The sequence below is a fragment of the Taeniopygia guttata genome, chromosome 12, assembly GCF_048771995.1.
Source record: "Taeniopygia guttata chromosome 12, bTaeGut7.mat, whole genome shotgun sequence".
In the NCBI taxonomy this organism is placed as follows: domain Eukaryota; kingdom Metazoa; phylum Chordata; class Aves; order Passeriformes; family Estrildidae; genus Taeniopygia; species Taeniopygia guttata.
The window spans coordinates 4,734,936-4,759,431 of record NC_133037.1 but is presented as its reverse complement, the minus strand read 5'-3'; the positions used below and the strand labels follow the sequence as shown (position 1 = coordinate 4,759,431).

Sequence of the window (24,496 nt, the reverse complement as noted above, 5' to 3'; positions counted from 1 at the left end):
CAGCTAATACATCCGACTAGAATTCACTGGCACTCCGTAAGTCTCTGACTAAAGCAGCCAAATGATGTCCCGGAATTTTTAATGGAGGTTATAAATCCTCTTGAATGTCCACAGAAAAGCCACAAACTCAGGAGTCTTTCTGATTTTTTTATTAATAAATACCTTAACAGCACCAATGATATTTGAACATAATTTTGCAATGCTGTGCATGGTGGCTGCTTGGGAACAGTGAGGAGACACATCTGTATATTCATGTACATTTGATCATTTTCGCCTTCTGTGTTTCTTGAAACAAAGCCATCTCTTTGATATTTAACACCTTCCATAAAATTGACCAAATCAATACCAAATAAGAGGGAAATCCTCATTTTAATCTACTGCCTCCTTTGGTTTAAGGTGACTCAGTAAGTCTCAGGAGTGCTACAATTTAAAACCAGATTGTTGTGGATCCTTTTAAAAACATCTTTTCTTTTCATCTGTGTGTGCACACATGTTGAAAACAAGACTTTTGGCCACCTTAAAGTTCCATGTGTTTGAAAGTACATTAGCATGAACATTTTGACAACAAAACCCAGGAAAAGTGTATTTCTATACATCAGAGGTCTGTACATGAATAAGCATTTATACAAATATAATCCACCAAATATTGGCTTCTACGTACAATTCTGAAATACGGTGATTCATTTAGATTTCCTAACCTTCAACCATGCTGGCACTAACAGGAACATTTCAGGCTGCCTCAACACCCACAGAGTATGTTTTATTTTATAAGGTGGGCACAGATTTCTCTTGTTGTATTTGCACTTTACTTATGAATAAATTAAGTGGTAAAGTGAAGTTTGAACAACATAGTCTGTGGTGTAGTAACATCAGCAACTGCAAGTTCCTGGCCATCCACAAGCCCCAGTTCTGAAACAGAAAGAAAACCTTAATTAATTAATCCCATGTGATTTGCCTTTTCAAGAAGCCCAAAAAATATTAGAAATGCTATCCCCACAAACCATAAATGTGATTAAATAAAGCTGCAAACAGCTCACTGGCTAAGTTAATATTAATCTAATTTAACCAGGAAACAGACCTTGTTGAGAAATAGATATAAAACTCTACTGGAGAGTGAGGAATTTACAGTTATTTGGATGCTTTGTTGCAATGTTCTGTGCATCTGCCTGCACTTCACCTTTAAACAATTGATATACCTGAGAAATGCCAAAATAAAATGGTATGTGTATTGAATCTAAAAGGTCAATGAAGCAAATTCTACTGCATAATGCAAGATAAAGCTAAATATCCAGACAGAGGGGTGAAACTGACTTCCTCTAACTTGAAAATCAACACCTGACAGCTCCATACCTTTTAGTGTCTTGGAAAGATTTGGCCTTGTTCGTTCTTCAATTGAAGCTACTGTCTGCAATTAAAAAAAAAAAAAAAGGCCAATTTTTTTTTTTCAAATTCAGTACATTAAATTTAGAATATTAAAGTCAATTATGTATGTTCAGATTACCTGTAAATAAAGTGTTTTATTTCCCCCATACATAGTTGCTGTGATTGCAGGAGATTTCATCTGCCTATATATAAAACATTTAAAAACAAACAGAACAAAACAAACAAAACAAAACCAGGCAATCAGGTTAAAATACATTTTTAAATTACCTTTTATACGCAATAAACCAACAAATTATCAAATTACTCAGAATGGTTACAACTTACAATGAAGCATTATTTGTTAAGTAATCCAGGATCTCCTGCAATTTAGCTGATGGGGAAATCTCTATGTTTTGGGGAAGCTGGCTGCAGGCTGGACAGTTCTCCTACCACAAAACAGCACAAGAATACACATTATGTTAAAGATGATTTTGGAAATGCTGCTAGTAAGGTCTCAAAAGTGTTTGTATTGTGGTTTTTTTTTAAATTTTAGCTCTAGAAATATTAATAGTTACAAATATTAGTGACAAAACCCATTTCCTTCTGAAGTCTGTCACTGATTGGTTCCCAACAGCATCTGACATAAAATCCAATACTACAGACTTTCAGATCAATTTTTACCATAACCTCTTTTTGAGAAGATCTGCCCATGACATGTCTTAGGTTTGAGAATCTTATTTTGTAGTTCTACTCTGCAGAAATAGCAGACCAGTAACAATGTAGTTTAAAAGTGCAGAAATATTATTATTCAGTGCTAGGGGCCAATTGATTCAATACTGAGGTTCAGAAATCCACATAAAGTGCATAAATACAAATCAAGGAAACCCTTCAAGCCTTTAATGGCACCAACCTTTCTTTCAGCTTCAAAACTGTATGTATATAATCCATCCACATCATTGAACACCAAGTAGTTGTTAAGAGGAACGTATGCACTGTAATGACAAATATGTCAGTGTTGATACATGGCATTCTGCTGGAAATCATGTATGTTATTAATAAGAAATTAAATACCTTGTGGCTATTTTAAAAACTTCCGTGGCGCAAACAGCTGGAATGAGAGAAAAAAAAAAACATTTCACCTATCTCTAGCATATACCACACAGTTGTACAAAAAGTGACAAAAACAATCAACTATAACAAACTATAAAGAGAAAAATAAACATCTGAAGGCAGCTGGTAGTTCTGTGCATTAACACCCCAGATTTGGCACTAATCTGAGACTATGTCAAGCCTATGTACTGTGTTTTACAATTTTTCTCCCCAGTCTTAAATGCTTTTACTCTCTCCCAGAGTCATAACATTTATTCAGTCACATGCAGTTTCTCTATGGAAAACAGAAATAAGACTGTAAGAATAAACCAGACACATTTAAAAGCTACTATTATCCTCTCCAAGTTCTCAATTCCAAATTGTTGTCCCACAAAACTCTCAAGTCAGTAAAGCAAAAGAGAAATGAGTTCTTTCAGCATACCTGCAATTACTGCATTTGTAGAAGCTACTGCTGGAATAATTCGTTTAACTACCCCTGTAAAAAAAAAACCATACAGCTCTAGGTTTTCTTAGAAACTCTATTGAGAGACTACTTTTAGACAGAATAATTTCAAAGGGTGGGTCCAAAGGTACTTTAAAGTGTCCAGGAATTTCTGTAACAAACAGGTATAATGGCATGCTGCTGCAGTACTTGGGCACTTTTTGATTTTAGGAATGCATCAGGCACATTGAAAAAAAGCAGGTAACAAAGAGAACTACTGAACAAACTTTGAAAGCAAGTATTCTGTATTTAGCACCAGAAATTAAACCTCTGCTCATCCAAGTTTAACTGGGGAAATGCACAAAGATAGCTGAGTTTTCTATTTGGTTAGTGTTTGAAATGCTGATTAAATGAGTGTCAGCATTCTGCACTTGCATGTGAACAGAGGCAGGGACAGCAGAGAGGAACAGATGCTATAGACTTAACCAGCCTGAATTGGCACAAAATGTTGCTAAAAAAGACAGTCAAGTCCTTTTGTTTCTACTCTTTGACCCAGCAAGAGTGGTCACCATGTAATGTAAACTGTGGAGTTTCTCCATGTTAAAAATAAAATAGCAGAAAGAATGTTCAGTTTTATCCCAGCTAAGTTCCTCTGATTCATCATGAGTGCCCAAACATCTGATTTGTCATAAAAATATTTGTGCTGGCACAGGAAACAAGCTGCTTGTTTCTGTTTTAAGGGTGAGGAGAACTATCTCAGCACAGCTGCCAGCTTAGTCATAACAAACACAAAAAATGTCAATCCAACCTAGGTGCAAATGCCACAACTTGGCGAAATGCCATCCCCTTACCTTGGGTGAGTCTGTAGGTAACACCTTTAATATTAAATTGTGATGCTCTTTCTAAAGATTTCTGGTAAATCCACTGTATATGTTCAGGGTCATCTCCATCCAATGCAATACCTTCTACAGTAAAGAATTTACAGATAAATTGCAATTATAATAATTCTTCAGAAACACAGCATTGTTTTGGTCTAAAAAAATCCCAGTTTTAATTTAAAATGAATACCCCATGAAACTATTGGAACTTGACATTTTAAATAACCAAAGTATTACTTTTAAAAACATCTTTAGTTTTAGCACATCCTCTACACAAACTATAATCAGTGCACAATTTACAGAGCTGTTACAGGTTACATTTTAATTCACGAAAGACACTGTACAGTGTGAGAAACACGAGCAAATATGGAACTGAACAAGGAGAGAAAATCCATCTCCAGCTCAGAGGAGGCCTAGATTCAATATGACAATGAACCACACAAGGTTAAGAGGCAGCATTGTTTTATTAAAAGTATATACCCAACTCAAGTTAGTTAAAAGGAGAAATGTTCGTTTAGCACCAGTACAATACATTAATTACCTCCAAAAGGCTGTTCCTTTGGCCACTGCAATATCCTGACATACTCAATGCAATGCTCTGGCAGTCTGGGCATGGATGCAATGGTGCACATGGGAAAATTTACCTGGTTGGGCAGGGGATGAAAACCAGAAGAAATCATGATACATTAGGTGTAGCACTAAGAAAAGAAACCATCAAAGCAGAGGAATATGAAAAAGTGCCAATTTCACCGGCTGAATTACCTGTGGTGGGTAAAGTGCAAGTGTGCATTCAACACACGCTGTCATACCAGGAATAATCACACGGACGTTTCCTTTGAAACCTTCTGTTCCTCCATCTATCAGAGGTATGATAGAACTTGGATCCAGGACACCATCTTCATAATGTAAAAATGACATCTAACAAATAAAGGGGGTGGGGGGTTGGTTTTTGTTTGGTTTGGGCTTCTAAACAAGTTGCAGGAAGAAAAACAATCCTAAAATTTTATTCTTAAAGGTACACCCAACTACTGAGTGCTTAATGCACAGTTTATTTTAAAGGTATATAAAACACAACTTATTTGTCAGTGCACAAGACTTTATCAACCACCTTCACCCTCTACCTCCTCCCCTTACTCCCCTGATAAATGCTATTACTTGCTATATATGTTCTTATAGTTCATCAGAACAAATGGTTGGTTGGTTGAAGGTTTGATTTGATGTTTTGCTTTTGTCTTTTTTTATTTTAATATAGGTAAATACTCCAGCTCATTGTTTTACAAACAAATTCACAATGATAAAATTACCAGCTTTTTGGTCACTGAATTCTGTAACAGTGGAGCTCCAAATAATGGATTTACAAGTTGCAGCATAATAAATACTGTTTGGGTAATGAAGAAAAAAATCACAATGGGAGCATCCAGACCACCTCTGGAGCTTTCATTCTTGATTTTCAAAAGCTGACTGCAGAAGGCCCCAAGCAATGTAACCTAACTATGAAATTATCCTTGCAGGGCACTGCACAGATGTTGGCTAACACTTCTCAAGAAAAGGGCAGATAAGTGAGCCTGCATTTCATCCTGCTCACAGAAAGAAAACAGAAACAGGTACACAGAAAGCTGTGAGTTTCAACAGCCCTCATTCATTTTCATGACACATTTTAGGCAAGTATGTTTAATTTTAGTCATCTAAAACTCAAGCAATAATCAGACATTAAGAAGACTGGGAACTTTACCAGCATGCCATTTATCCATCTTCTTGCAATTATAGAGTCCAGTCCACAAACAATAATATGAAACTCTAGAGAGAAAAAAACATTATTCAAAATCTATAGTAATGCAGACATCCTAAGACAAGCAAAGTTTTCTGTCCATAACAGGGACAGCTATCTCCCCTAGACTACCTGTATCATAGGTGTATTTAAATTTTGTCTACGTGTTACTTCTACTTCCAGTATATTGTGGAAGACTAAAATAATTAGCAAGCAAACTACCAGGAAAAGCAGTGAGCAGCAACATCTGCAAGGCTCCCCTAAAGCACCAGTGGGTGTTTGTCAGGAAAACAAATTCCACTTACGTCGATAGAAGCTTTCATCCATGTCTTGAATCTTTTTAAAATATCTGAATGCAAACCCAGTAAAGGAATATATTTTTAGTTAAGTTTACTGTTTTTTATTTGCTAACCTAAAGCCAAAATATTATCTAATTTATTACCGTAATTCTATACAACACCTAAAAAAACTAGGTTATCTGAGATTAAATTCCCACAGCTGAAGCTGTAACATCTCACAAAACTAATAAAGGGCAGCAAAGTTCAGCAGGTGAAATACTGAGGAAGTTCAAAATATGTGCTTTCACAAAGTCCTTTATCAGTAAGTGCTGCTCTATGTTTTGTAAACTAATACCTCCTACCAGTGCTTACTCAAAACTGGTGAATAATTCCAGCATCTCAGTGAAAATTAAAATATTGCACCTGTATAAAAAGACTCAGTGGAAAAATACAAAATCATTTCTAAGCCTTTCCCATGCAAATTCCCTGCATGTTAATGGCACAGAGAAAGAATTCTCAAATCACCAGCTGAATGGATGTGTTCTTCATTGTATGAGAAACAGGATGGCAGCAAAATACTTTGGATACTCTTACCACCCACAGAGCTTTCTAGGATACTGAAGCCTTCAGGCCTCTCTGTGAAAGGATACGGTACCACAGCACAGTCGGGAATGCGACTGTTCAGGAATTCTGCTGCAACTTCTGCTTTTGGTCGCCCCACATCCTTCGCTCTGGGAAAAACCCAAGCAATTCCAAAAGCTTCATGTTAGCAGATTTGTCTTTCCAATCTCTACGCATCACAATACCCAACTAAGTGGCTAATTGTTGCTTTAGGACAATTTATTTAACTGGATAATATTAAGGCATCCAACCCAAACCACTCCATGATCCCTGTAAAGATGTGAGAGTCTCAGAATTAATTAACTATGGTCATCAGCACCAAAAACATCCAATGGTTGTTCACTGTAGTTGGATGAAAAAGGTACCAGAAAATCTGAGATCTCTGTGTGTGCATTTATTCATTCCTTGGTGTCACCTTTTCCAATAGTCATCAGCTGTACTGGAATAGCAAGGGACATAGGCTGATTTTCTTCATGCCATAAAGCCCAAAATAAGAAGAAATCATATGCAATTTTTAGTTAATTCTGAGTACTACTGTGACATGAAGGTCCAGTAATCTTTAATGACCTCTTGTCCAACTAAAATAATGAATATGTTAACATGTATTATTTAGGTACATTTTAAAAAAATCAGAAGTTAAACTGTGAAATTATAAAATATCACTCACCGAAACAAAAATTGTCGATTAAGGTTAGAAACATCTATAGTATCCATGTCAATAACATGGATCTGTCTGAAGCCAGACAGTGCCTGGGAAAAGAGAAGGTCAGCTTCATTTACCAGGAAATTAAATGCTCACAAAGCTCCAGAATTTACTCCACATGCCAAAACAGCAACCTTTGGAGGAACAAATATATTTGCTCCTCATTGCCTGTGCAGACAGGTTCATGGTCATTCTTTGTTCAAAGGGGTTTTGTTGGGCTGCTAATGCTGGTATTCAGACAGATGGAATTAATAACATTCCAACAGTCACAGACAATGGTCTCCTGAAGGCAATATTGCTTTGGCCTACCTGATGCTAACACAGGGAAGCCAACAGTAGGCTGATCTATAAGGGGAAACTGCAGTATTCCTTCATGGCTGGAGTAAATCAAAAGGGTCCATTGGGAGAAAAAAGTACAGAATTTAAACAAACACCTAAAGCACTTCCACGCTTGGCAGGAATGGGAAAAAAAAAGTTTAATTCCTTTAAAAGGCTTTTAAAAAATTCCTGTTAAGGTTTGGGACATTAACCATTTTCACAATAATGGCATAAATGTGTCTGGCATATTGACCCAGATATCACAGTTCAAAACAAAGCAGCATTCCTCATGGCATTCAATGCTGAAGCAGATGGCAAACACAAAAATCACCTCCCTATCCAAAAACACACTGAACCTCTGACAGAAACTCTGCCTCATCTCCATTTGCATGCAGGCCATCACCACATCTGGCAAATAACTTTACAGTAAAATTGCCTTCAAACTGTACTGTGGGTCTGATCTGGTGAAGTAGTGACATCAGTCACACACAAAGAAACATGTCACAATAAGAAAAAAATGTGCACTGCAGTTAAAGGGCAATATATGCTGTAAAACATGGGGTTTGGAGAAAAGAAATGAGTTGTGATGTTCTGAAGTGTCTCTAAAAAAATTGAGTTATATACAAAGTATGACTTAAATTTTTCTTTAAGGCTTCATCTTTTTATATGTAAAGACTTTGACACTTTTCCCTTTACATTTCCTGAACAAACAGAGCTATCCCATGCATAATAAGGGATGCACAGAAATCCTTGCTCTTAAATAGAAACATGGGGAAGTAGAGTAATAGTCCAAACTACCAAACTCAAATTGAATAATAACTCTGATACACTGAGATAAATATGAGTGCTTGAAAGGATAAAAACCACAGTAAAAGGGTACTTAAACTTTTGCATTCCAAAAAACACTTCCTTGTAGCATTATGAGCATGATTTGTCCTTAGTTGACTACACTTGCCTAGTGCATCCTTCATTGTTATTGTCTGTATCAACATGTATTTTACACGTTGATTAAAACTTAAAATTCTAGTAGCTATATACAATCAAACCTGCAAAATCAGCCAATTGAAAAAGACAGTCTTGTCAAGGAAAAAAAAAAAAAAAAAAAAAGAAAAAGAAACAGGGAAGATTCTAAGAAGAAAAGGGTTAAAACACAGTAATTACCAGGTTTTTCAGGAGTTCACATCCTAATCCTCCTGCTCCAATAACTAGCACTTTACATGTGCTTAACAAAAAATCAAGTGCCTGCAAAAAACATAAAATCAAAAATTAATACAATTTGTGCTCTACAAACATGTTACCATAAACTTTCAGTGCCTAGTGAGTTACAGATAAAGCAACTTTGCATTTGCAGGAGTAATACATATTGGACTTTAATCAGTTGTCAAGTTCATGCAGTTCCTATATTCCCACTTAGAGAGAATCAAGACCTTTGCTGATATCAGAATATTACTTTCATATTACTTTTGACCATGAAAAAAGCAAGGTCCACTCTTATTATTACAATGCTTTCTTTCTTCAGATATTTCACCGATATGTAATACAAAATAAATCTAAACAGATAGACAACATTGCTGGACAGAAAGAATTGAAAATGTTAAGTATATAAGTGCTTTCTGTGAGCTGTTCTACTTCACCCCAGACTCCAACTAGTAAACAATGGAACAGTACATTAGAAAGGTAACAGGAAAATACTTTCAACCACAAGCTCTGAAACAAAATGTACAACACGAGAAGAAAATCAGAATAAATACTTAAAACAGTCTACCCTACTGCACATCCAGTTCTCAAAGTATTCATATTAACACTAATTTCTTCTCTAAGTACAATAAACTCATCACTATCAAAATACTTAAAAATGGAGATTTAAACGCTGCTATTTTTCATGTGAAACTCAAAAACAGCATAATTCAAACATTTCTATATATTTATATATGATGGCAGCAAGCTTGAAGTTGACAGTGTACAACTTAAAAATACAAATTTATAAAAAGAACACAGTATGTTCTTCTAGGACCATAGTGTTCAATTGATTAAAACACAAGCTTTTCATGCAGCCTCAGTACTCACACATTGCTGGTGGTCAATTAATGAACCTGTTTACATTAATTTGCAACACACTCTACAGATATTGGATTGAAATTAAGTCTTTCTCACTTGAGTGCCTGGCTCGAAATCGGGATGTGTGAATGGTCCAGATCGCTCGAGGAACTTCTTTACATGGTTCCAGCGACCTTCCCAGTCTCCAGAGTCCCCACACCCACCATCAACAGCCATTCTGCACAGAACACAGTAAATTCAGCTGCAAAATCAGACAGGAAAAGCCACACCTCCAACTTTCTATGCAAAGAACACCTTTATTGATCATTCGTACAAATGCATCTGCAATTCTTTATGCCTCTAAGTAATGCACATGAGCATTTGCATGAGTGGGTTTTATTTGTGGAACTAGAAAGCAATAATATAAATATGCACAGAGGGGAAAAACAACCCAGGCCTTTCAATAAACCCACTGCTTTAATTGTTACTAGTAAAAGTTGACCTGCAGTTTAAAAAGGGTCTAGTCTTATTACTTTTATTTCCCTCAAATTTGAAGAGGACACTGAAAAAAAGCTTGTTCCTTTAGATTTTGAGGGTGATCATTTTTTCATCACTCAAGTCTTGTATCTTTTTTTGACAGACTTATCAGTCTGTAACTGCAATTGTGAGGCTCTGAATAAATTACAGTAACATGCCCCAACATCATCCTCTGAATCTTCAGGGTAGTTTATTTAGACAAATATTTTTAAAATACGTGAATCTTGAATGTTCTTCACCCTCAAGTGGTACCATGGAATTGGAACTGCCCCATTTTTCAGGCATCCTCGAGCCTGTCTGCAGTAACAGTCTCAATTGAAAAAATAAGGAATGTTTTCAACTATCTTCCTTTAAATTTTCATGGCAGAATTTTACATCAAATACTCCACTACCCTTTTCTCATTTTGCAGGTCACTTTTAATAGTACATAAGTATAGATTTTAATTTTTAAGAGACTTACAGGAATAGTTCAAAATCGGCTCTCAAATAATTTTCTACTATAAGATTAACACCTACTTGCCTATTAAATAAACAGGAGTTCCACTCAATAAATATGATTATGTTCTACATTAATATAAAACTAAGCTTGTTATAAAAGATTCAATCCTGAGTAGCAAAGGATGTGTCACCACTGATAAGTGTTACCTGCTTTCTCCTATGAAGCACTATGAAAAGCACTTGTCTAATAATTCTTGGGTAGTGTTTAGAATTTATTATAACTTCCTTGTAATTCATCTCAAAATCAAAGGTAAATGTGGTGAAAACATCTGGAGTGAGTTCCTTTATCTTCACAGAATTCAGAACTTGGACAACACAGTGTGCCAATAGTAAATGAACTTACAGGCAATGGATTTTGGAAAAGATTTTCAGTAATACGGAAAAACTTCCCTAAACTGCAGGAATAAATAAATCATAATTCACCTGTGATGTCCCTGCCCATGGCAGTGGGTTGGAATGAGATGATCTTTAAGGTCCCTTCCAACCCAAACCATTCTAGGATCCTATGATAATTTGATTACAGACTGAACTCTCCTCATTAATTGTTGAGGGAAGTTATTCACGACATGAGCAGTTAAATAAGACCTACAAAAATTACTTGAATTCATAAGGTCTTTTGACCTCAGATGCACTTTCATATCTCCTCTAGTTTTCACAATAATATGAAAATACACATATTTCACATAATGGATAAAAATGCTAGGATCTAATTTCATTTTTGCAATTAGACTACAGTTCGATTTTTAGAGGGTTGGACATTGTGGAGATCTGAAAAACATCCATAACTCAACCTGAGATTTCATGTTTTATTTCACAGGCAGTTTTCTCCAGTGCTGTTACAGCATGACCAGGTTTAAGAGTTCAACAACATTATTATGTATTTCATTGAGTCATTTTTGTTTTAAATTTTGTTTGAAATATCAGAGCACCACAGTCCTTATATTGCTTTAAGCTCAGACTTTTCCCTGCCACCTTCACTTTTTGTGCTGTTACAGCATGACTAGGTTTAAGAGTTCAACAACATTCTTATTTATTTCATTATTTTCGTTTTAAATTTTGTTTGAAATATCAGAGCACCACAGTCCTTATATTACTTTAAGCTCAGACTTTTCCCTGTCACCTTCACATCTGCAAAGCTCCATGCTTTTGGGGGACTTGGCATGCACCCCCTCCCATCCCACATGCCCAGGAAATGCTGTGGCCCCATCCCCACACACATGCACTGCCTGCTGACCCTGGGGTAGAGGGACACAAGCACATGGAATGGAATAATTCAGGGATGAAGCAGATGATGTTAAAGATTTCTCAGCATTCATTTTTACCGCCTTTAAGGCTAGATTTTAACGAGTTTTAATGTGCAGAGACAACCGTTCTGCAGTCTGAATTTTTAATTTTCAGCCAAAACCTTAAGTCACCTGCTTCTAGCCTAGAGGCCCTCCCAGGTCCCTGACGGCAAGGCAGCTTTCCCCCCTCTGGTCACCAAGCTCTTCAGCACACCATGCCAAGCTGCGAGCCCGCATCTCCCACGCCGCTCCGGGCCAGCCCCTCGCTCCTCTCTCCCCGGGAGCTTCCTCTCCTTTTCTCTCCTCGCCTCTCCCCCAGGCCTCGCTGTTCGAGGGCCCTGCCCCAGCTCCGCCAGCTCTGCTGGGGCTCCCTCCTCCCTGCCCGCGCTCAGCTCCTGCGGGGCTGCGGCTGCCCTCACCTACCCCGCCCCAGCAAGCGCTGCCCCTGCCCCGCTGGCCCGCAGCCCCGCACTAACCCATCCGCCAGCAGCTCCTCTAGCCTCCTTCTTTTCTTCTCCCTAAAAGAGAGAGAATAAAAGAAGGGTCAGTATCGCGCTACAGAGACCGGGGAGGAGGGAGAGGGGACCGCGGGCGCGGGGCAGGGCCGGCCGAGCACACACATACAGGGCACTTACGGTTCCTCACCATCCGCCATAGTTCCCTCTGCTTCCCACAGTGCCCCGCGAGGGGCGGCGCCGGGCGCGGCGCGGGCAGCGCCGGCTGAGGCGGCTGAGGCGATAGTGGCGACAACCGGCACCGACACACGGCAGGGACACCCCCGATCCCTGACACAGAGCCTCCCTCCCGTCCTGCCTCCCCGCACCCGAGGGATCTCCCTGCGCCCGCCTCTCTGATGGCCACAGAGTCCAATGATTTGGCTTCAAAGGGACCTCAAAGCCCATCCAGTTTCACCCCTTCCACTGCCCCAGGTTGCTCCAAGCCCCGTCCAACCTGGCCTTGAACACTTCCAGGGATGGGACAAGCATCTGAGCAGTTTCTCTGGACAACCTGTGCCTCACCACCCTCACAGGGAAGCATTTCTTCCTGGCATTTAATCTAAACCTACTATCCATCAGTTTGAAGCCCTTCCCCTTTGTCCTATCACTCCATGCCCTTGTAAATAGTCTCTCTCCATCTTTGTTGCAGCCTTCCTTCAGGTACTGGGAGGCCACAATTAAGTCACCGCAGAGCCTGCTCTTCCCCAGGCTGAGCCATCCCAATTCCCTCAGCCTTTCCTCATAGCAGAGCTGCTCCAGCCTCCTCCGGGCTCAGAACTCCCTGGGAGCCACGGAGGGCATCCTCAGGGACAAAGGGCGGACATCATGGTGCCTTAAAGCCTTCAGGACAGCTGGAACCCAAATGTGATCAGGCTCAGGCTGGTCGCTGCCTGCCACAATGGCTTTTGTCTTATTAACACTCCCTGGGCAGGGCCTGGACATAAACCAGAACCACTCAAACCGGGGACCACACATAAACCAGAACAGTGCAGGCCAGGAAGCTGATGAGGGCTAACTTGGGCTGTGCTCAAGTCTTGGACTCCCAAACTTCAGGGATGTAAATCCTTCACGGATGGAGCTGTGAGAAGCAAGTGCCAGCCTGCTTACATTTGGAGAAGGATTTTGATGCTCGGCACGGTAGCAGCAAACCCTGGGTGCTGTGTGATGCACAAACAGCCCGTGCTCGAGCCATGATGGCTGAAGTGTGAAAGCCTGAAAACACAAGTGTTCCAACACAGACTGCTGAGGTCAAAACACCACAGCTGCTGGCACCAACCTTTCCATCCAAAGGCACAGTCACCCTGTTGCCCATTTTAGGAGCTCTCTAAACACAGAGTCTGGTTTAGAAAGGAGACATTGTTTAATCTGCCAGGCGGAAGTTTCCAAAAATCAAGCACCCCAAGGGGTAAGAAGTTTTATCTATTATATAGTAAAATTTACATGAACCCGCCTACATACTACATATTCTCCGCCCTCCTAATGCATATTTATTTAGGTGATGTAATCTGACGCAATGCCTGCAATCCAAAATTCTTTTTTTCATTAGGCAAATTGTATTGTAGAAACTATCAGACGGCATCAGTTACTTTGCAAAAGGCGAGATAATTCAGCGTAAAGACATAAAATTCAGCTTGAAGACATCCACCGCACTAGCAGAGCCCCCCTGCCATGGGACACCCCGCAGTGGTGGGGCTGACACTTCTCGTGGCCCCCGCCCCACTCATCCCTGCTTTCACAGATGATGCCGAGCGGCTTCGCCACGTGAACGCTCAACGTGCATTCCCACTCGCTGAAGGAACAATGACTGCACAGCGATTATTGACAGCAGCCCCTGCCAGCTGCCAGCCCTGGGCGGTGACACACGCCTGTCGTTTGTGCTGCTGCTCGTTCGCTCGCGGGTTCAGCAGCGCGGAGCGGCGGGGCCGCTGTCGGTGTCGGTGCCGGAGCCGCCCCGGGGCGGTGCCCGGCGCTCCCGAGCCTGCGCGGCGGCGGCGGCGGCCATGGAGGTGCAGGTGGCCCCGCTGCGGGCTTGGGACGATTTCTTCCCCGGCTCGGATCGCTTCGCGCTGCCCGACCTTAAGGACATCTCGAAATGGAACAACCGCGTGGTCAGCAACCTGCTCTACTACCAGACCAACTACCTGATGGTGGCCGCCGCGCTCGTCTCCATCGTGGGGTCAGTGCGCGGCCTCGGTGCGGCCGGCAGGGCCGGGGCTGCGGCCGGGGTGGCCCCGCTCCCCGGGCGGGTGCCACGGGAAAGAGCCCGGCCGGGCCAGGGCGGGATGTCAGAGTACAGGGGCGGGGAGCTGCCTTTTCCCTTCCTCCTTTCTCCTTTTCCCCTCTTTTCCCCTTACTCTCCTCCACTCCCCTTTCCCCATCCCGCCCCTCCTTAAACCTCTGGTGTCGTTTAAAAATGTAGAGGCCTGGTTTGCAGCCACAGTAGCAGCCGGGTTTGTGATGTGTTGGTGGGGTGTGACCGGCCTGAGGACTCCGAGTGTGTTATCTCCCTTTCCCACGGGCTGCTCCTCCAGCCCTGTGCCCGAGGCGGAGGCTGCGGACACCGCGCCCGGCAGAAGGCAGCGATGCTTGGGGTGCGGGATGTCGCTGCTCGCTGAAATTGGAGCCGCATCCTGCGCAGCGATCTGTGCTTCCTTCTGAACCTGCCCAGCGGGGCTGCTCAGGCTGAGACACGCTCAGCCTTGAATTTAAAAAATTGCATAGATAAATTCTGCTCTCTGTTACTGTTCTAAAGTAATGTTCAGGGCAAGCCGTTCCGATTTCTGAATTAGCACATACCGAAAAATTTCGCTATAAAATAAATAAGGTACCCCATAATTTCATTCTGGTTGGTAGGATTCACACCTTCGAGGTAGGACCATCTGCTGGTACAATGTTGTGTCACACCCAGCATTCCTGAAGGGAATCAGGAAATAACCTTATAATCACCTTCTGAATCAAAGGCTATGTGACTCTATTTCAGGTACTGCTCTAGGATCTTTGGTCAGAAAGCTCTTAAGCAAGACATGCAGCAGAAACGATGATTAAGCTTTTAATATGGAAACTGAAATACTCCACTCTTCTCAACAAGCAACGCACAAATGCTTAAATTGGAGAACTGCCCAGCTACCAGGCCAGAGTGGCTTTGGCTGAAGTACATCTTATCTCTTATGTTGCAGCGGCTTAAAGTGATTCCCCTAAATCTAATTTTTTTTTTGTGAGGGGTAAGCATTCTGCATCCTTTTAGGGCTTCTGAAGCTGTTGACCCAGCATCTAAGTTGATAAAGATTGTCTGGCTCACAGAGGACTTTGACATTTGCTCTGTGGAAGGATAGGCTCAGAATCCTGCATTTTCTTCTTAATGCATATGATGGTTTTTGGTTCAGTATAGTGGCATAGGCCTTGTTCTTTTGTATTTTGATGGGGATATGTTGCAGTGATCTTTACTAGGTGGTCTTGCTGTTCTTCTGCCACTTTGTTCTATATTTTGTGTGTTCATTACCCTCATTAGCAGCACCATGTTGTAGCCAGCTCTCAATGAACAAGTAAATCACAGTGTCCCTGGAAAGAAGCTCTTCTTCCCAAGAAGATGGGAAAAGAATGTAAATAATGTAGGTATCTCCAAACAGGGCATCTCCCTGTAAAACAGGGATGGCAGCAGCTTTTACACACCCTCCTAAATTCCTGCTTTTGAACTCTGATGGCTTTTCTTCAGATCAAGGGAGATTTGTCTCCCACTTATTTCCTACTAATGTGCTGAGGTGGGAGGTGGAGGAGGAAGAGAGCCACAGAAGATGGAAACTATTATCAGAACTGCGATTATAATATCTTAATATTGAGTGATAGCCCTCTGAGTTGAAAACTTATGGATGAACAAGACCTGAAGTGGAATCTTTATCTCACTTTTTTTTTTTTTTTTTTTTTGCATGTCTTAGAGTCTTTGGTATATGATGAACCTAATTCTTATAACATGGAAGTAAAATTAGATGAGAGAATAACTCTAAAAGAAATGGGATAATACCTTAATAGAGAAAAAGTATCCATTTCTTTTAATAAAAATACTTTTCAATTGGCCAGACTGTGGCTTTGGAAGAAAGGTAAAGAAAGTTCTCCTGATAAATTTAAATTGATGACTAAGTTGTCTTTCACTTCATTCTGTAATGGGCAGGAACCCCTGATAAATGATGAATCATGGTTTTTTAGGAACTCCAGGGCTGTGTACAGACCTAAGGGCAGGATTATTGGAACCACTAATAAAGTGGTCTTCCTGTGATCAAAACTAAACTTAACCTATGACCAATTTTACCTGCCCATAAGCCATCTAATTATATAGACAGACTTGAAATGCAAAGATAATATTTTCAGCTGTTGCAGTACTGTGGTTGAGCTGGGCTGACACAGAAATTGTAGCCCAGAGCTTTCTTGATACTGGAATTACTTTGTGCCACAGCTTTAGTTTACTGCCCCTCCTACAACAAAGCTGACTTCTCCAGCCTTTTACCTTCTCTCCACAAAGTATGGAATAACCTTACCATGAGCACAGTGGAATTGTAATAATCTTTTCTGCATTGTGTCTCTGCCTTTCTCCCTCCTCCTGTAGCTACTGTTACCTGTAAATTAAGTTTTGCTTTGCAGTAATCCAGATTTTACTTTCAGCCTACAGGACTGGGTAGAAAATAATAAATCAGTGAACAAGAAACTAGACTTTGTGAATTAGTGCCACTCCACAATTACAGGCTGGTGGTAGCAGCCACACTCCCTCTCTGCAAATTCCTTCAAGAAGGACTCTGGACTTGTCTGCTTTTTCTTTTTCTCCCCCCCTACAACTCTGTTGCAGTAGACTGCTGACAAAAGACAAGCTCTTAACAAAATTCTGCCCTTTCTCCTAGTTATAGAGGAACTGCACTCCCTGTTCTTACCCTGGGCCAGGGCCCTGTCATTGTGAGTCCTGTATGAATTCTTATTAAAATCGAGGCTTTCAGTGCCTCCCACATCTTGAAACTTCCCTCAAACAGTCAATTTGGTTAATAAGAGAAATTTGTCTGTTCTTCCACCTACTCCAACTCCAAGGCCTCTCTATCATGTAGTTCAAACTTAACTACTTTAAATTCATGTAATTTCATCTAGGCTTTTGTTGCCGTGTACTTGCTAAAAATTAGCTTCAAAATTTGACAGTTTTAAAAAAGCGTGCTGAATTTCAGAATGCTGCATCAGAGAGCTCATTCTGTCTTGGAATAATATTCTCTTTGCAGCCTGAGGTTTGATGTCTCTTTCCTTTGCCACTTCTTCCAAACATCTACTGTTGATCTGTACCAGCAGTCAACAACTGTGTTATATTTTTTTTCCATGTTTCTTCCCCAGATCACTACCTTAGCTGATGTACTTGTAGGGATTCTCTTTGCTGGAACAAAGGCTCCAGGGCAGCAAAATGTTCAGTTTCTCTTATGCTTGATGAGTGAGCAAAACATGCATAATTTTAAACCATGTTGCATGATAATATTGGTGCATAACTTCATAAAGGTTTGGCAGTTCTACAGGCAGGAATCTGTCTCCTGTTCTTAAAGCCATGCAAGTGAGCAACAGTAGGTACAGAAGCATTGCTAAATCCATGGATGCTGAGGACTATCCCTCGAGACAATGTGCTATTTATACTTTTATGTGCTACCTGTAGTTACAGCTGTATAACCTCAGTGAAGCTCAAAGTATGAGGAGAGAGGAGGCAGAACTTTATCTTTAATGTTATTTAAATTAATACAAGTGAGCACCTTTTAGTGCTCTAACCTGCTCACTGCTTGGGCCATGGTGGAGCAAAAAGCCTTCTAAGAAGGAATTTTCATGCTTATTTCAGCCTAACTGAGTTGCTCTAAATTTAAAAAATGTTCTCAATGACTGCCAGTCTCCTACTCAGCGCCTTTGTTCAAACTTGCCTGGTCACATGTGAAAGAAACAGATGTGACAGCAACTGCTGAATAATCACCCCAAGACCATCTAAAATGGAGATGATATGAGGATGGAGCTATCTTGCTTTTGTTTTTTATGTAGCCTGTCCTATTTCTGGGCTTGTGCTGCCAGAGGCTACTTGCCTTACACAAGGAATGTGCTTTGCCAAGCTCTTTTTTCCCTATGCCACAGCTGTGTGTCCTCCCCCTCTCCTGCTGTAAGGCTGTGCACAAGTGTGCAGGTATGAAGCAACCTGACAAGAAGAGGTGATGTGACAGCTCACTGAAAGCAGAGCTTTTTGTGTTTTCGTGCTCCTGGGTGAGAATTCTGACCTGTTTTGGGATGCATGTAGGGCAGTGCCTAGAAATACGAATCTAATTTAAAAAAAGAAAGTATTTCATCTTCATCTGTTTCTGCTGGCCAGGGGTAGCTGCCAGTACTTCTTCCCACACAAGTGCACCCTCAGCATCCCTGCTCTCCTGAGGCTGCTTCTACCAATACAAAGTGTCCCGTGGTCCTACTTGACACAGGACAATGCCTGTGTCCCTGCAGCCATCCAGGATGTTTCTTTTCATATATTTGTTTTCCCTGTCTCTACTTTGTATCTAGGGAGATGCTGAAGGAAGACTACAGGGACAGCAGGAAACTGAATCTGGGTGATGGCTTTTCCTTGTCACCTTGTCCCAGCTGTACTGGAGGTCACAGCATCCCAGGGTTGTACCTTGTCACCACAGAAAACAAAGGATATGATCCAGCTGGGGTGCTCTGGGCTGTTGGCACCCCCAAATGCTGTTAGTCCTGCCACACTCACTGCTTTCAGGGTCAGAGAAGTTAGTGGGTTTTATTTCCAACCCTAAGTCCTCTGAGCAGTATAACCTGAAGTCACTGTACCCTTGCCGTGCTGGTAGTTCTGTGCATTACATTTTTAGGTATTTGAGGTCTCATAAATCCCTGCTAAAGGGAATTATATTTAGAAAGTATCTTGTAACATACTTAATGGCTGGTCACTTACCTTTCCTCTGCATCTCTGAAAGACTTCCAGCCTCCTCCCCTGAGCACAAATTTGTCCTGTTGTGTTCTGACCTCTGCATAAGTAAGGCCAGTATCAGTGTTTGTGGTTCAATAGTAAGGTGACTTCTTGACCTGTTACACAGCTCTCTTTTTCCCCAGTCTCTGTTGTTCTAAAATTACATATCCCTGTTTTTTCCTCTTTAGTTTTTAGCTATTGTGTTATTGAGAGCAGCGTTCCAACAGATCTGAGTGGAACTGAATAATGGAGTTCTGCCTTCCTTAAAACTGCCATTGTTGTAGAATTTTCCATGTATGAATTTCTAGGATAATCTTAGTGCTGTAAATTATGCTGTGGGCGAGTCAAGCAGTAAAGGGTGGCTTTGGCTATGACACCCTATCCAGCACTGTGATCACCAGTAGTGAAGTCTATGGACACATGGCTGATAATTTTAATACTGTTTTTCAGTGGCAACTGCAATCCCCATCTGTGTTCATGTGGCTCTGAATGCCTTCACTTGATACTTCTGTTCACTGTTCCCTTGTTCACGTTGGAATACAGCCCACTTCAGAAAACATGTGATTGAAATAATTTTCCTCAGAAAAAAGGGATCTTCTGAATGCATTAATGCATTCTCCCCTCACCCCTCTTCATATCCCTTACAGCCAGGCAGTTACACAGAACCTGTGTAATACCAGAGAGAAATGTACAGCAGAGAAGTCTTTGTCTCTTTCTCATAAATATGGAGGGATGGTTCTTCACCACAAGTTTCTGAAATTGTAATAAGAGTAACGGGAAGTGTAGGGATGATAAGGCTTTGAGAGTATTTTCCAGGCACATGGAGAGTGTAGAGTGGAGCTCTGTCTACATCTTTGTTGCTTCCAGGATTATCTTGTCCCTGGATTTTTAGCAACAAAAAAAAAGATTGCTGTGAGTTGTGTCAGTTTGGCCATTTCTGCTCAAAGGCAGCTGAGGTGTGGAGGTGAATTCTACTCTAAGAATCTCATATGTCCAGTAGTACCTATATAACCCAGGCACCAGTGTGGTCCAGTCATGAGTCACCCTCCTCCTGCTGCAAAGGAGCACAGATGAAACTGATTTCTTTCCAGAGCAATGCTGTTCACTTTTTCCAGCCTGGAAACTTTAGATTGACAATTCAGAGCTAAATATAATCTGGCTGGCTACAGGGAGTGACTCAAATGCAACAAGCAAGTCTGGCCTGTCACCACTTCCAAAAAGCCCGATTGGCTTTTCAGCATGAGTAGCAGAAGCAGGTGGGGAACTACTCTGAATTTTAATCTTTATCTGTCCAGCTGTCCCACCCCTATTGGCACAACTGACTTGAAGAATCAAGAGCCAGCCCTTGGTCTGAAATAATTCTTGGGGACTCTTCCTGCTCCAGGGAAATGCTCCCTTAGCACTGCATGCAGAGTGTTGGCAGTACAAGTCCAGCAGCAGATTTCTCCTGCCTGGGGCGGATGTGAAGCACAGACCACAAACCATAACATCCTCCTTGGCAGTGGGGAGGAGTGGTGAGTCACTGGGCATGGTAGCTTTAGAGTAGCAGGATGATCTGCAAAGTCTGCAAGAGGAAACCTTGAGCATACCTGGTGTTATTGGGGCGCTGTCATGCTGCTGCCATAGCTGTAGTAGCCCAGAGGCTTCAGCTGCTGTCTAATCAGATCAGTGCATGTGAAAGGCAGAAAATCAGAATGCACATGAATTCACATAACTTAATACTATTTAAGTGAAATACCTTAGAACCTGGACTCTGGGTGAGTACAGAAACAAGCTCAGCAAAGGCATTGCTGAACACTTGATTCTGAACAAGCTCTGAATACTTGGGAAAGTGGTTTGAGCAGGTGACATTCTTGCCTTCATCCAAAAAGGGACTTGCTGTTTATAGTCCAGAGTTGATCTACTCAATGTCTTGGAAACTCTAATAACAATAACAGAGCAGAAACCTCAGCAGTGACTCTCTTGCCAGGCCTGGCTCTTCTTCCTGTAAGACCTTTATCACATACTGCAGTTCCATGCTTGCTTGGGACTGGGGTTCTACCTGTTGTGCTAACAGTGGTGAGCTACTTTTGCAGGTTCATACAATACTTTTGTTTGAATGTAAACCAATGAGAAGGCTTATTCCGAAATGAGAAGTAGTGAAGTACTTCCTTTACTCAGTGTTCTACCTTTCCCATTTTGCAAACCTAGACAAGGTAGCATGAAGAGCTAGTTCATCTGAAGGCATAGCCTGAGCCTGGTTTTGGTCATGTGAAGGGAAAAGATCAGTCAATGTTGTCTCCATCTTCTGTCTGGATATGCTGACTCTGGATGTTATATCAAATGAGTTGATGGCAGAGGAACATGAAGAAAAAGATTATCCAAATTCAACACTAAGGGTTTCTTCTTCAGTTGTACTTTGTACTTTGTTTAGCTCCTGCTGAAGACCTTGGTGAAGGTCTTCACAACAGCAACTTCCTTTTCAATAGTAACATTACCACTGAGCTAGCTCATCCTCTATGGACACACAAGTCATGAAGGTTATGACACTGAACTCTTTGGTTGTTGTTCCTCTTCTCTCCAGGTTTCTGAGTCCCCTGAACATGCTCATTGGTGGCACTGTGGTGGTGCTGGTTTTCCTGGGCTTTGTGTGGATGTCACACAACAAGGATGTACTCCGCAAGCTGAAGAAGCAGTACCCAACCACTTTTGTGCTGGCCATCATGCTGTCTAGCTACTTCTTGATCTCCTACCTGGGAGATGTCATGGTGTTCATGTTTGGGATCACGCTTCCTCTTCTCTGTAAGTATTAGTTCTCTTCTCTGGGAGGCTAGAGGTGTGTGACTTGACCTTTCTCAACTAAGTCTGCAGAGTCTAAGTCAGCTGTTGACTTTGCTATCTGTGTTTAGGTGGTTCCAAAGCAGAACTGGGGGAGGGGACACAAAAGCAGCACAAGCCATCTTTGATGTTATTATTAAATAGGTACCTGTGGTTACTTCAGCAGTCATTGATACATCATCATCTTCTAGTGACGTCATGGTGCTGGGATGTGCTGCAAGAACTATGCATTCCTTGGGCATGAGCAATTAATGAGTGTGTTTTTGTCATGCAGTGATGTTTGTCCATGCTTCCCTGAGGCTCAGGAACATACAGAACAAGCTGCAGAACAAGATGGAGGGGATAGGCCTGAAGAAGACCCCCATGGGCTTCATACTGGATGCTCTAGAACAGCAAGAGGATAGTATCAACAAACTGGCTGACTACATATCTAAAGTGAAGGAGTAAGCAGCTGCAATGTGGCATTTCTGCCTGTTGCAGGAGTGTAGTTGCTATTTACTATTGTTCAAGCTTGCTTTCAGTTTATGTACAAAACAGGAAATGCATGTGGTACAGGTTAATAGTTGCAGGATACAGGTATTCCAAGGTCTTCAGGGCTCCTCTAAGAACATACAAACAGCAACTTTTTTTCTATTGTATAGCAAGATGTTCTGGTGTTTACACAAATACATACTAACTTAACCATGTTTGCTTGTCTCTTCTTCTGGGGTAGAGGAGAAAGAGGTAGAAACCTATGGAATGCAGTCTCTCAAACTGTCTTGTAGCAAATTGGTCCATTAAAGCAACATCCCTTTCATCTCAGTTCTGAAATACTGCAGTTTAGCCAGGTTGTGCTGGTAGCACGTGTGGGCCTGGTGGTGCTCAGCTGAGCTGGAATGTATCACAAGCAGGTATCTCTTGCATCCTCCAATCCCTCCCTTGAGTGCTCTGTGTTACAGAGACCACATTACCAGCTTAACTGGCACGTGGTAAAACTCTGCAGTGCTTGTACCCAGTCTGGGTTCCTGTCCTCACCTCACAGCCCTGAAACAGTCTAAATAGCTGTAAGCATGAAGAATATACATGGCACTGCCTGCCAGTCCCAGTAACATTCACCTTCAGGCTCTCCAAAATCATCATCCATAGAACTGCTCCCCTCTGTAGGAGAGCCAAACTTCCTTATGTACCAGCTAAACTCTGGCCAAGCATGGGAGAAAAAGAGATAGGCTGGATGAGCTGATAGATGGGATGAGTTTCTACCCCATTGATGTTTTTAAATACTGCTACTTTAGGACTTACCTGCTTTAGTCTGCACAAGCTGTTTGTAGATGGAGGTGTATGTGTGTTCTTGAGCGTGGGTCATCTTTTTCTTTCTTCTCACCCAGAATGCAAAGATACAGGTCAAACATGCATCTGTTGACTCTGTACTTCCAACACTCCTCAAAGAAATAAACTGAATTTCAGGTTTACAAGTAAAAGCAATAAATGTCAAGATACAATTTTTGAAAACCCATTCCAAATTCATGAAGATATTTGCCTGTTAAAACTCCTGATGTTGAAAGCAGTGTGGGGGATTCTTTTATATATACACAATTTAACTGCCAGCTCTGATGGAATCATCTTGATAACAGGAGCTTACCAACAACAGGGGGGGAAAGTTGTCCAGGTGAGACTCCATTTCAAATATTCTTTCATTTCTCTTTTCTAACCAAGTAATTAATTTAACAAAAAAGCAAGGATCCTTGAAGTTGAAGCTTTTATGTAACTTGCCATGCTGTTTTCATAGTGAACTGTGTAGAACTCTGAACATGTCATTCCATTTAAGTGTTAAGGTGATGAGTATTTATCAAAAATGTCTGTATATTCCAGCTGAAGAGTCAATGGCCTGTTCCTCACTTGTAGCGCATGGTCTTTGTTTTTCAAGAACTGTTTCCACACCTAAACAACATAGTAGCCTATGACTTCATCATTACAGTAGCATTTTAAAAACTGCACAGTTATGAAGAAAAATAAATTCTAATGGTTGGAAACTCGAGCCTGTGCCTGTGTCTGTGGTTGGGGTGGTGGGAGATCTGCTGTCACCCTGTGGCTTGTGCCACAAGCCCGTGCTGGGGAGTGAGCTGCTGGCTCTGCCTGCTCTGTGTCAGCTTTGTTGAGGCCTGAGGGATCTCTGAGCTGAAATGTTCCAGCCTTGCTTTTGCATCCTTAAACAGCTGCTCTACAGAGGTGGAATACTTACAGTATTTCTTCATGCAGCTTTGGTCTCTTATATAACTCAGTTCTGCTTAACTGGGATTTCAAATTCTTGTTAATTACCTGAGAGGGATTTCTGCTTCCAGGATTACTGATAGCTGTGCCTTTGGATCAAGCAGCCACAGGAAGGTGCATTTTAGCACAGAGAAACCTTTGTTCTTTCCCTGTGCCT

At 41.5% G+C, this 24,496-nt stretch overlaps 2 protein-coding genes across 6 annotated transcripts; one reads left to right on the top strand and one right to left on the bottom strand.

Moving 5' to 3' along the window:
* Nucleotides 1–134: 134 nt before the first annotated feature.
* UBA3 (ubiquitin like modifier activating enzyme 3) lies at nucleotides 135–12,731 on the bottom strand. Of its 5 annotated transcripts, none has more exons than XM_030283048.4 (18): nucleotides 12,460–12,731; nucleotides 12,291–12,332; nucleotides 9,614–9,734; nucleotides 8,621–8,701; nucleotides 7,106–7,188; nucleotides 6,468–6,548; nucleotides 5,845–5,888; nucleotides 5,504–5,568; nucleotides 4,534–4,689; nucleotides 4,313–4,415; nucleotides 3,745–3,858; nucleotides 2,894–2,947; nucleotides 2,434–2,470; nucleotides 2,273–2,354; nucleotides 1,708–1,808; nucleotides 1,502–1,565; nucleotides 1,351–1,405; nucleotides 135–909 (listed from the first exon to the last, which is right to left on the bottom strand). In XM_030283048.4, exons 1-18 carry the CDS (start codon nucleotides 12,714–12,716, stop codon nucleotides 821–823), a joined length of 1,629 nt encoding a protein of 542 aa, XP_030138908.2. In that variant the 5' UTR covers nucleotides 12,717–12,731; the 3' UTR covers nucleotides 135–820. The 5 variants fall into 5 exon arrangements, with proteins under 5 accessions (XP_030138908.2, XP_004176993.1, XP_030138907.1 ...); XM_004176945.6 differs by having other exon boundaries at nucleotides 12,450–12,561; XM_030283047.4 differs by having other exon boundaries at nucleotides 12,439–12,519.
* A 1,490-nt stretch (nucleotides 12,732–14,221) lies between these two features.
* ARL6IP5 (ARF like GTPase 6 interacting protein 5) lies at nucleotides 14,222–24,101 on the top strand. Its single transcript, XM_002188686.7, has 3 exons — nucleotides 14,222–14,487; nucleotides 21,839–22,056; nucleotides 22,367–24,101. The coding sequence occupies exons 1-3, from the start codon at nucleotides 14,312–14,314 to the stop codon at nucleotides 22,537–22,539; spliced, it is 567 nt and encodes a 188-aa protein (XP_002188722.2). The 5' UTR covers nucleotides 14,222–14,311; the 3' UTR covers nucleotides 22,540–24,101.
* The last annotated feature ends 395 nt before the right edge of the window (nucleotides 24,102–24,496 follow it).

Bases quoted from the DNA above. Each gene is read 5' to 3' on its own strand.
- UBA3 (XM_030283048.4), bottom strand. From the start codon at position 12,716: ATGGGCTTTGAGGTCCCTTTGAAGCCAAATCATTGGACTCTGTGGCCA. The intron at 1,809-2,272 runs GTTGGTGCCATT...GTTTTGTGGTAG, and splicing joins GTTTTGAAGCTGAAAGAAAG to GAGAACTGTCCAGCCTGCAG. The intron at 1,566-1,707 runs GTAAGTTGTAAC...TTTTATATATAG, and splicing joins TTAACAAATAATGCTTCATT to GCAGATGAAATCTCCTGCAA.
- ARL6IP5 (XM_002188686.7), top strand. From the start codon at position 14,312: ATGGAGGTGCAGGTGGCCCCGCTGCGGGCTTGGGACGATTTCTTCCCC. The intron at 14,488-21,838 runs GTCAGTGCGCGG...TCTTCTCTCCAG, and splicing joins GCGCTCGTCTCCATCGTGGG to GTTTCTGAGTCCCCTGAACA. The intron at 22,057-22,366 runs GTAAGTATTAGT...TTTGTCATGCAG, and splicing joins GATCACGCTTCCTCTTCTCT to TGATGTTTGTCCATGCTTCC.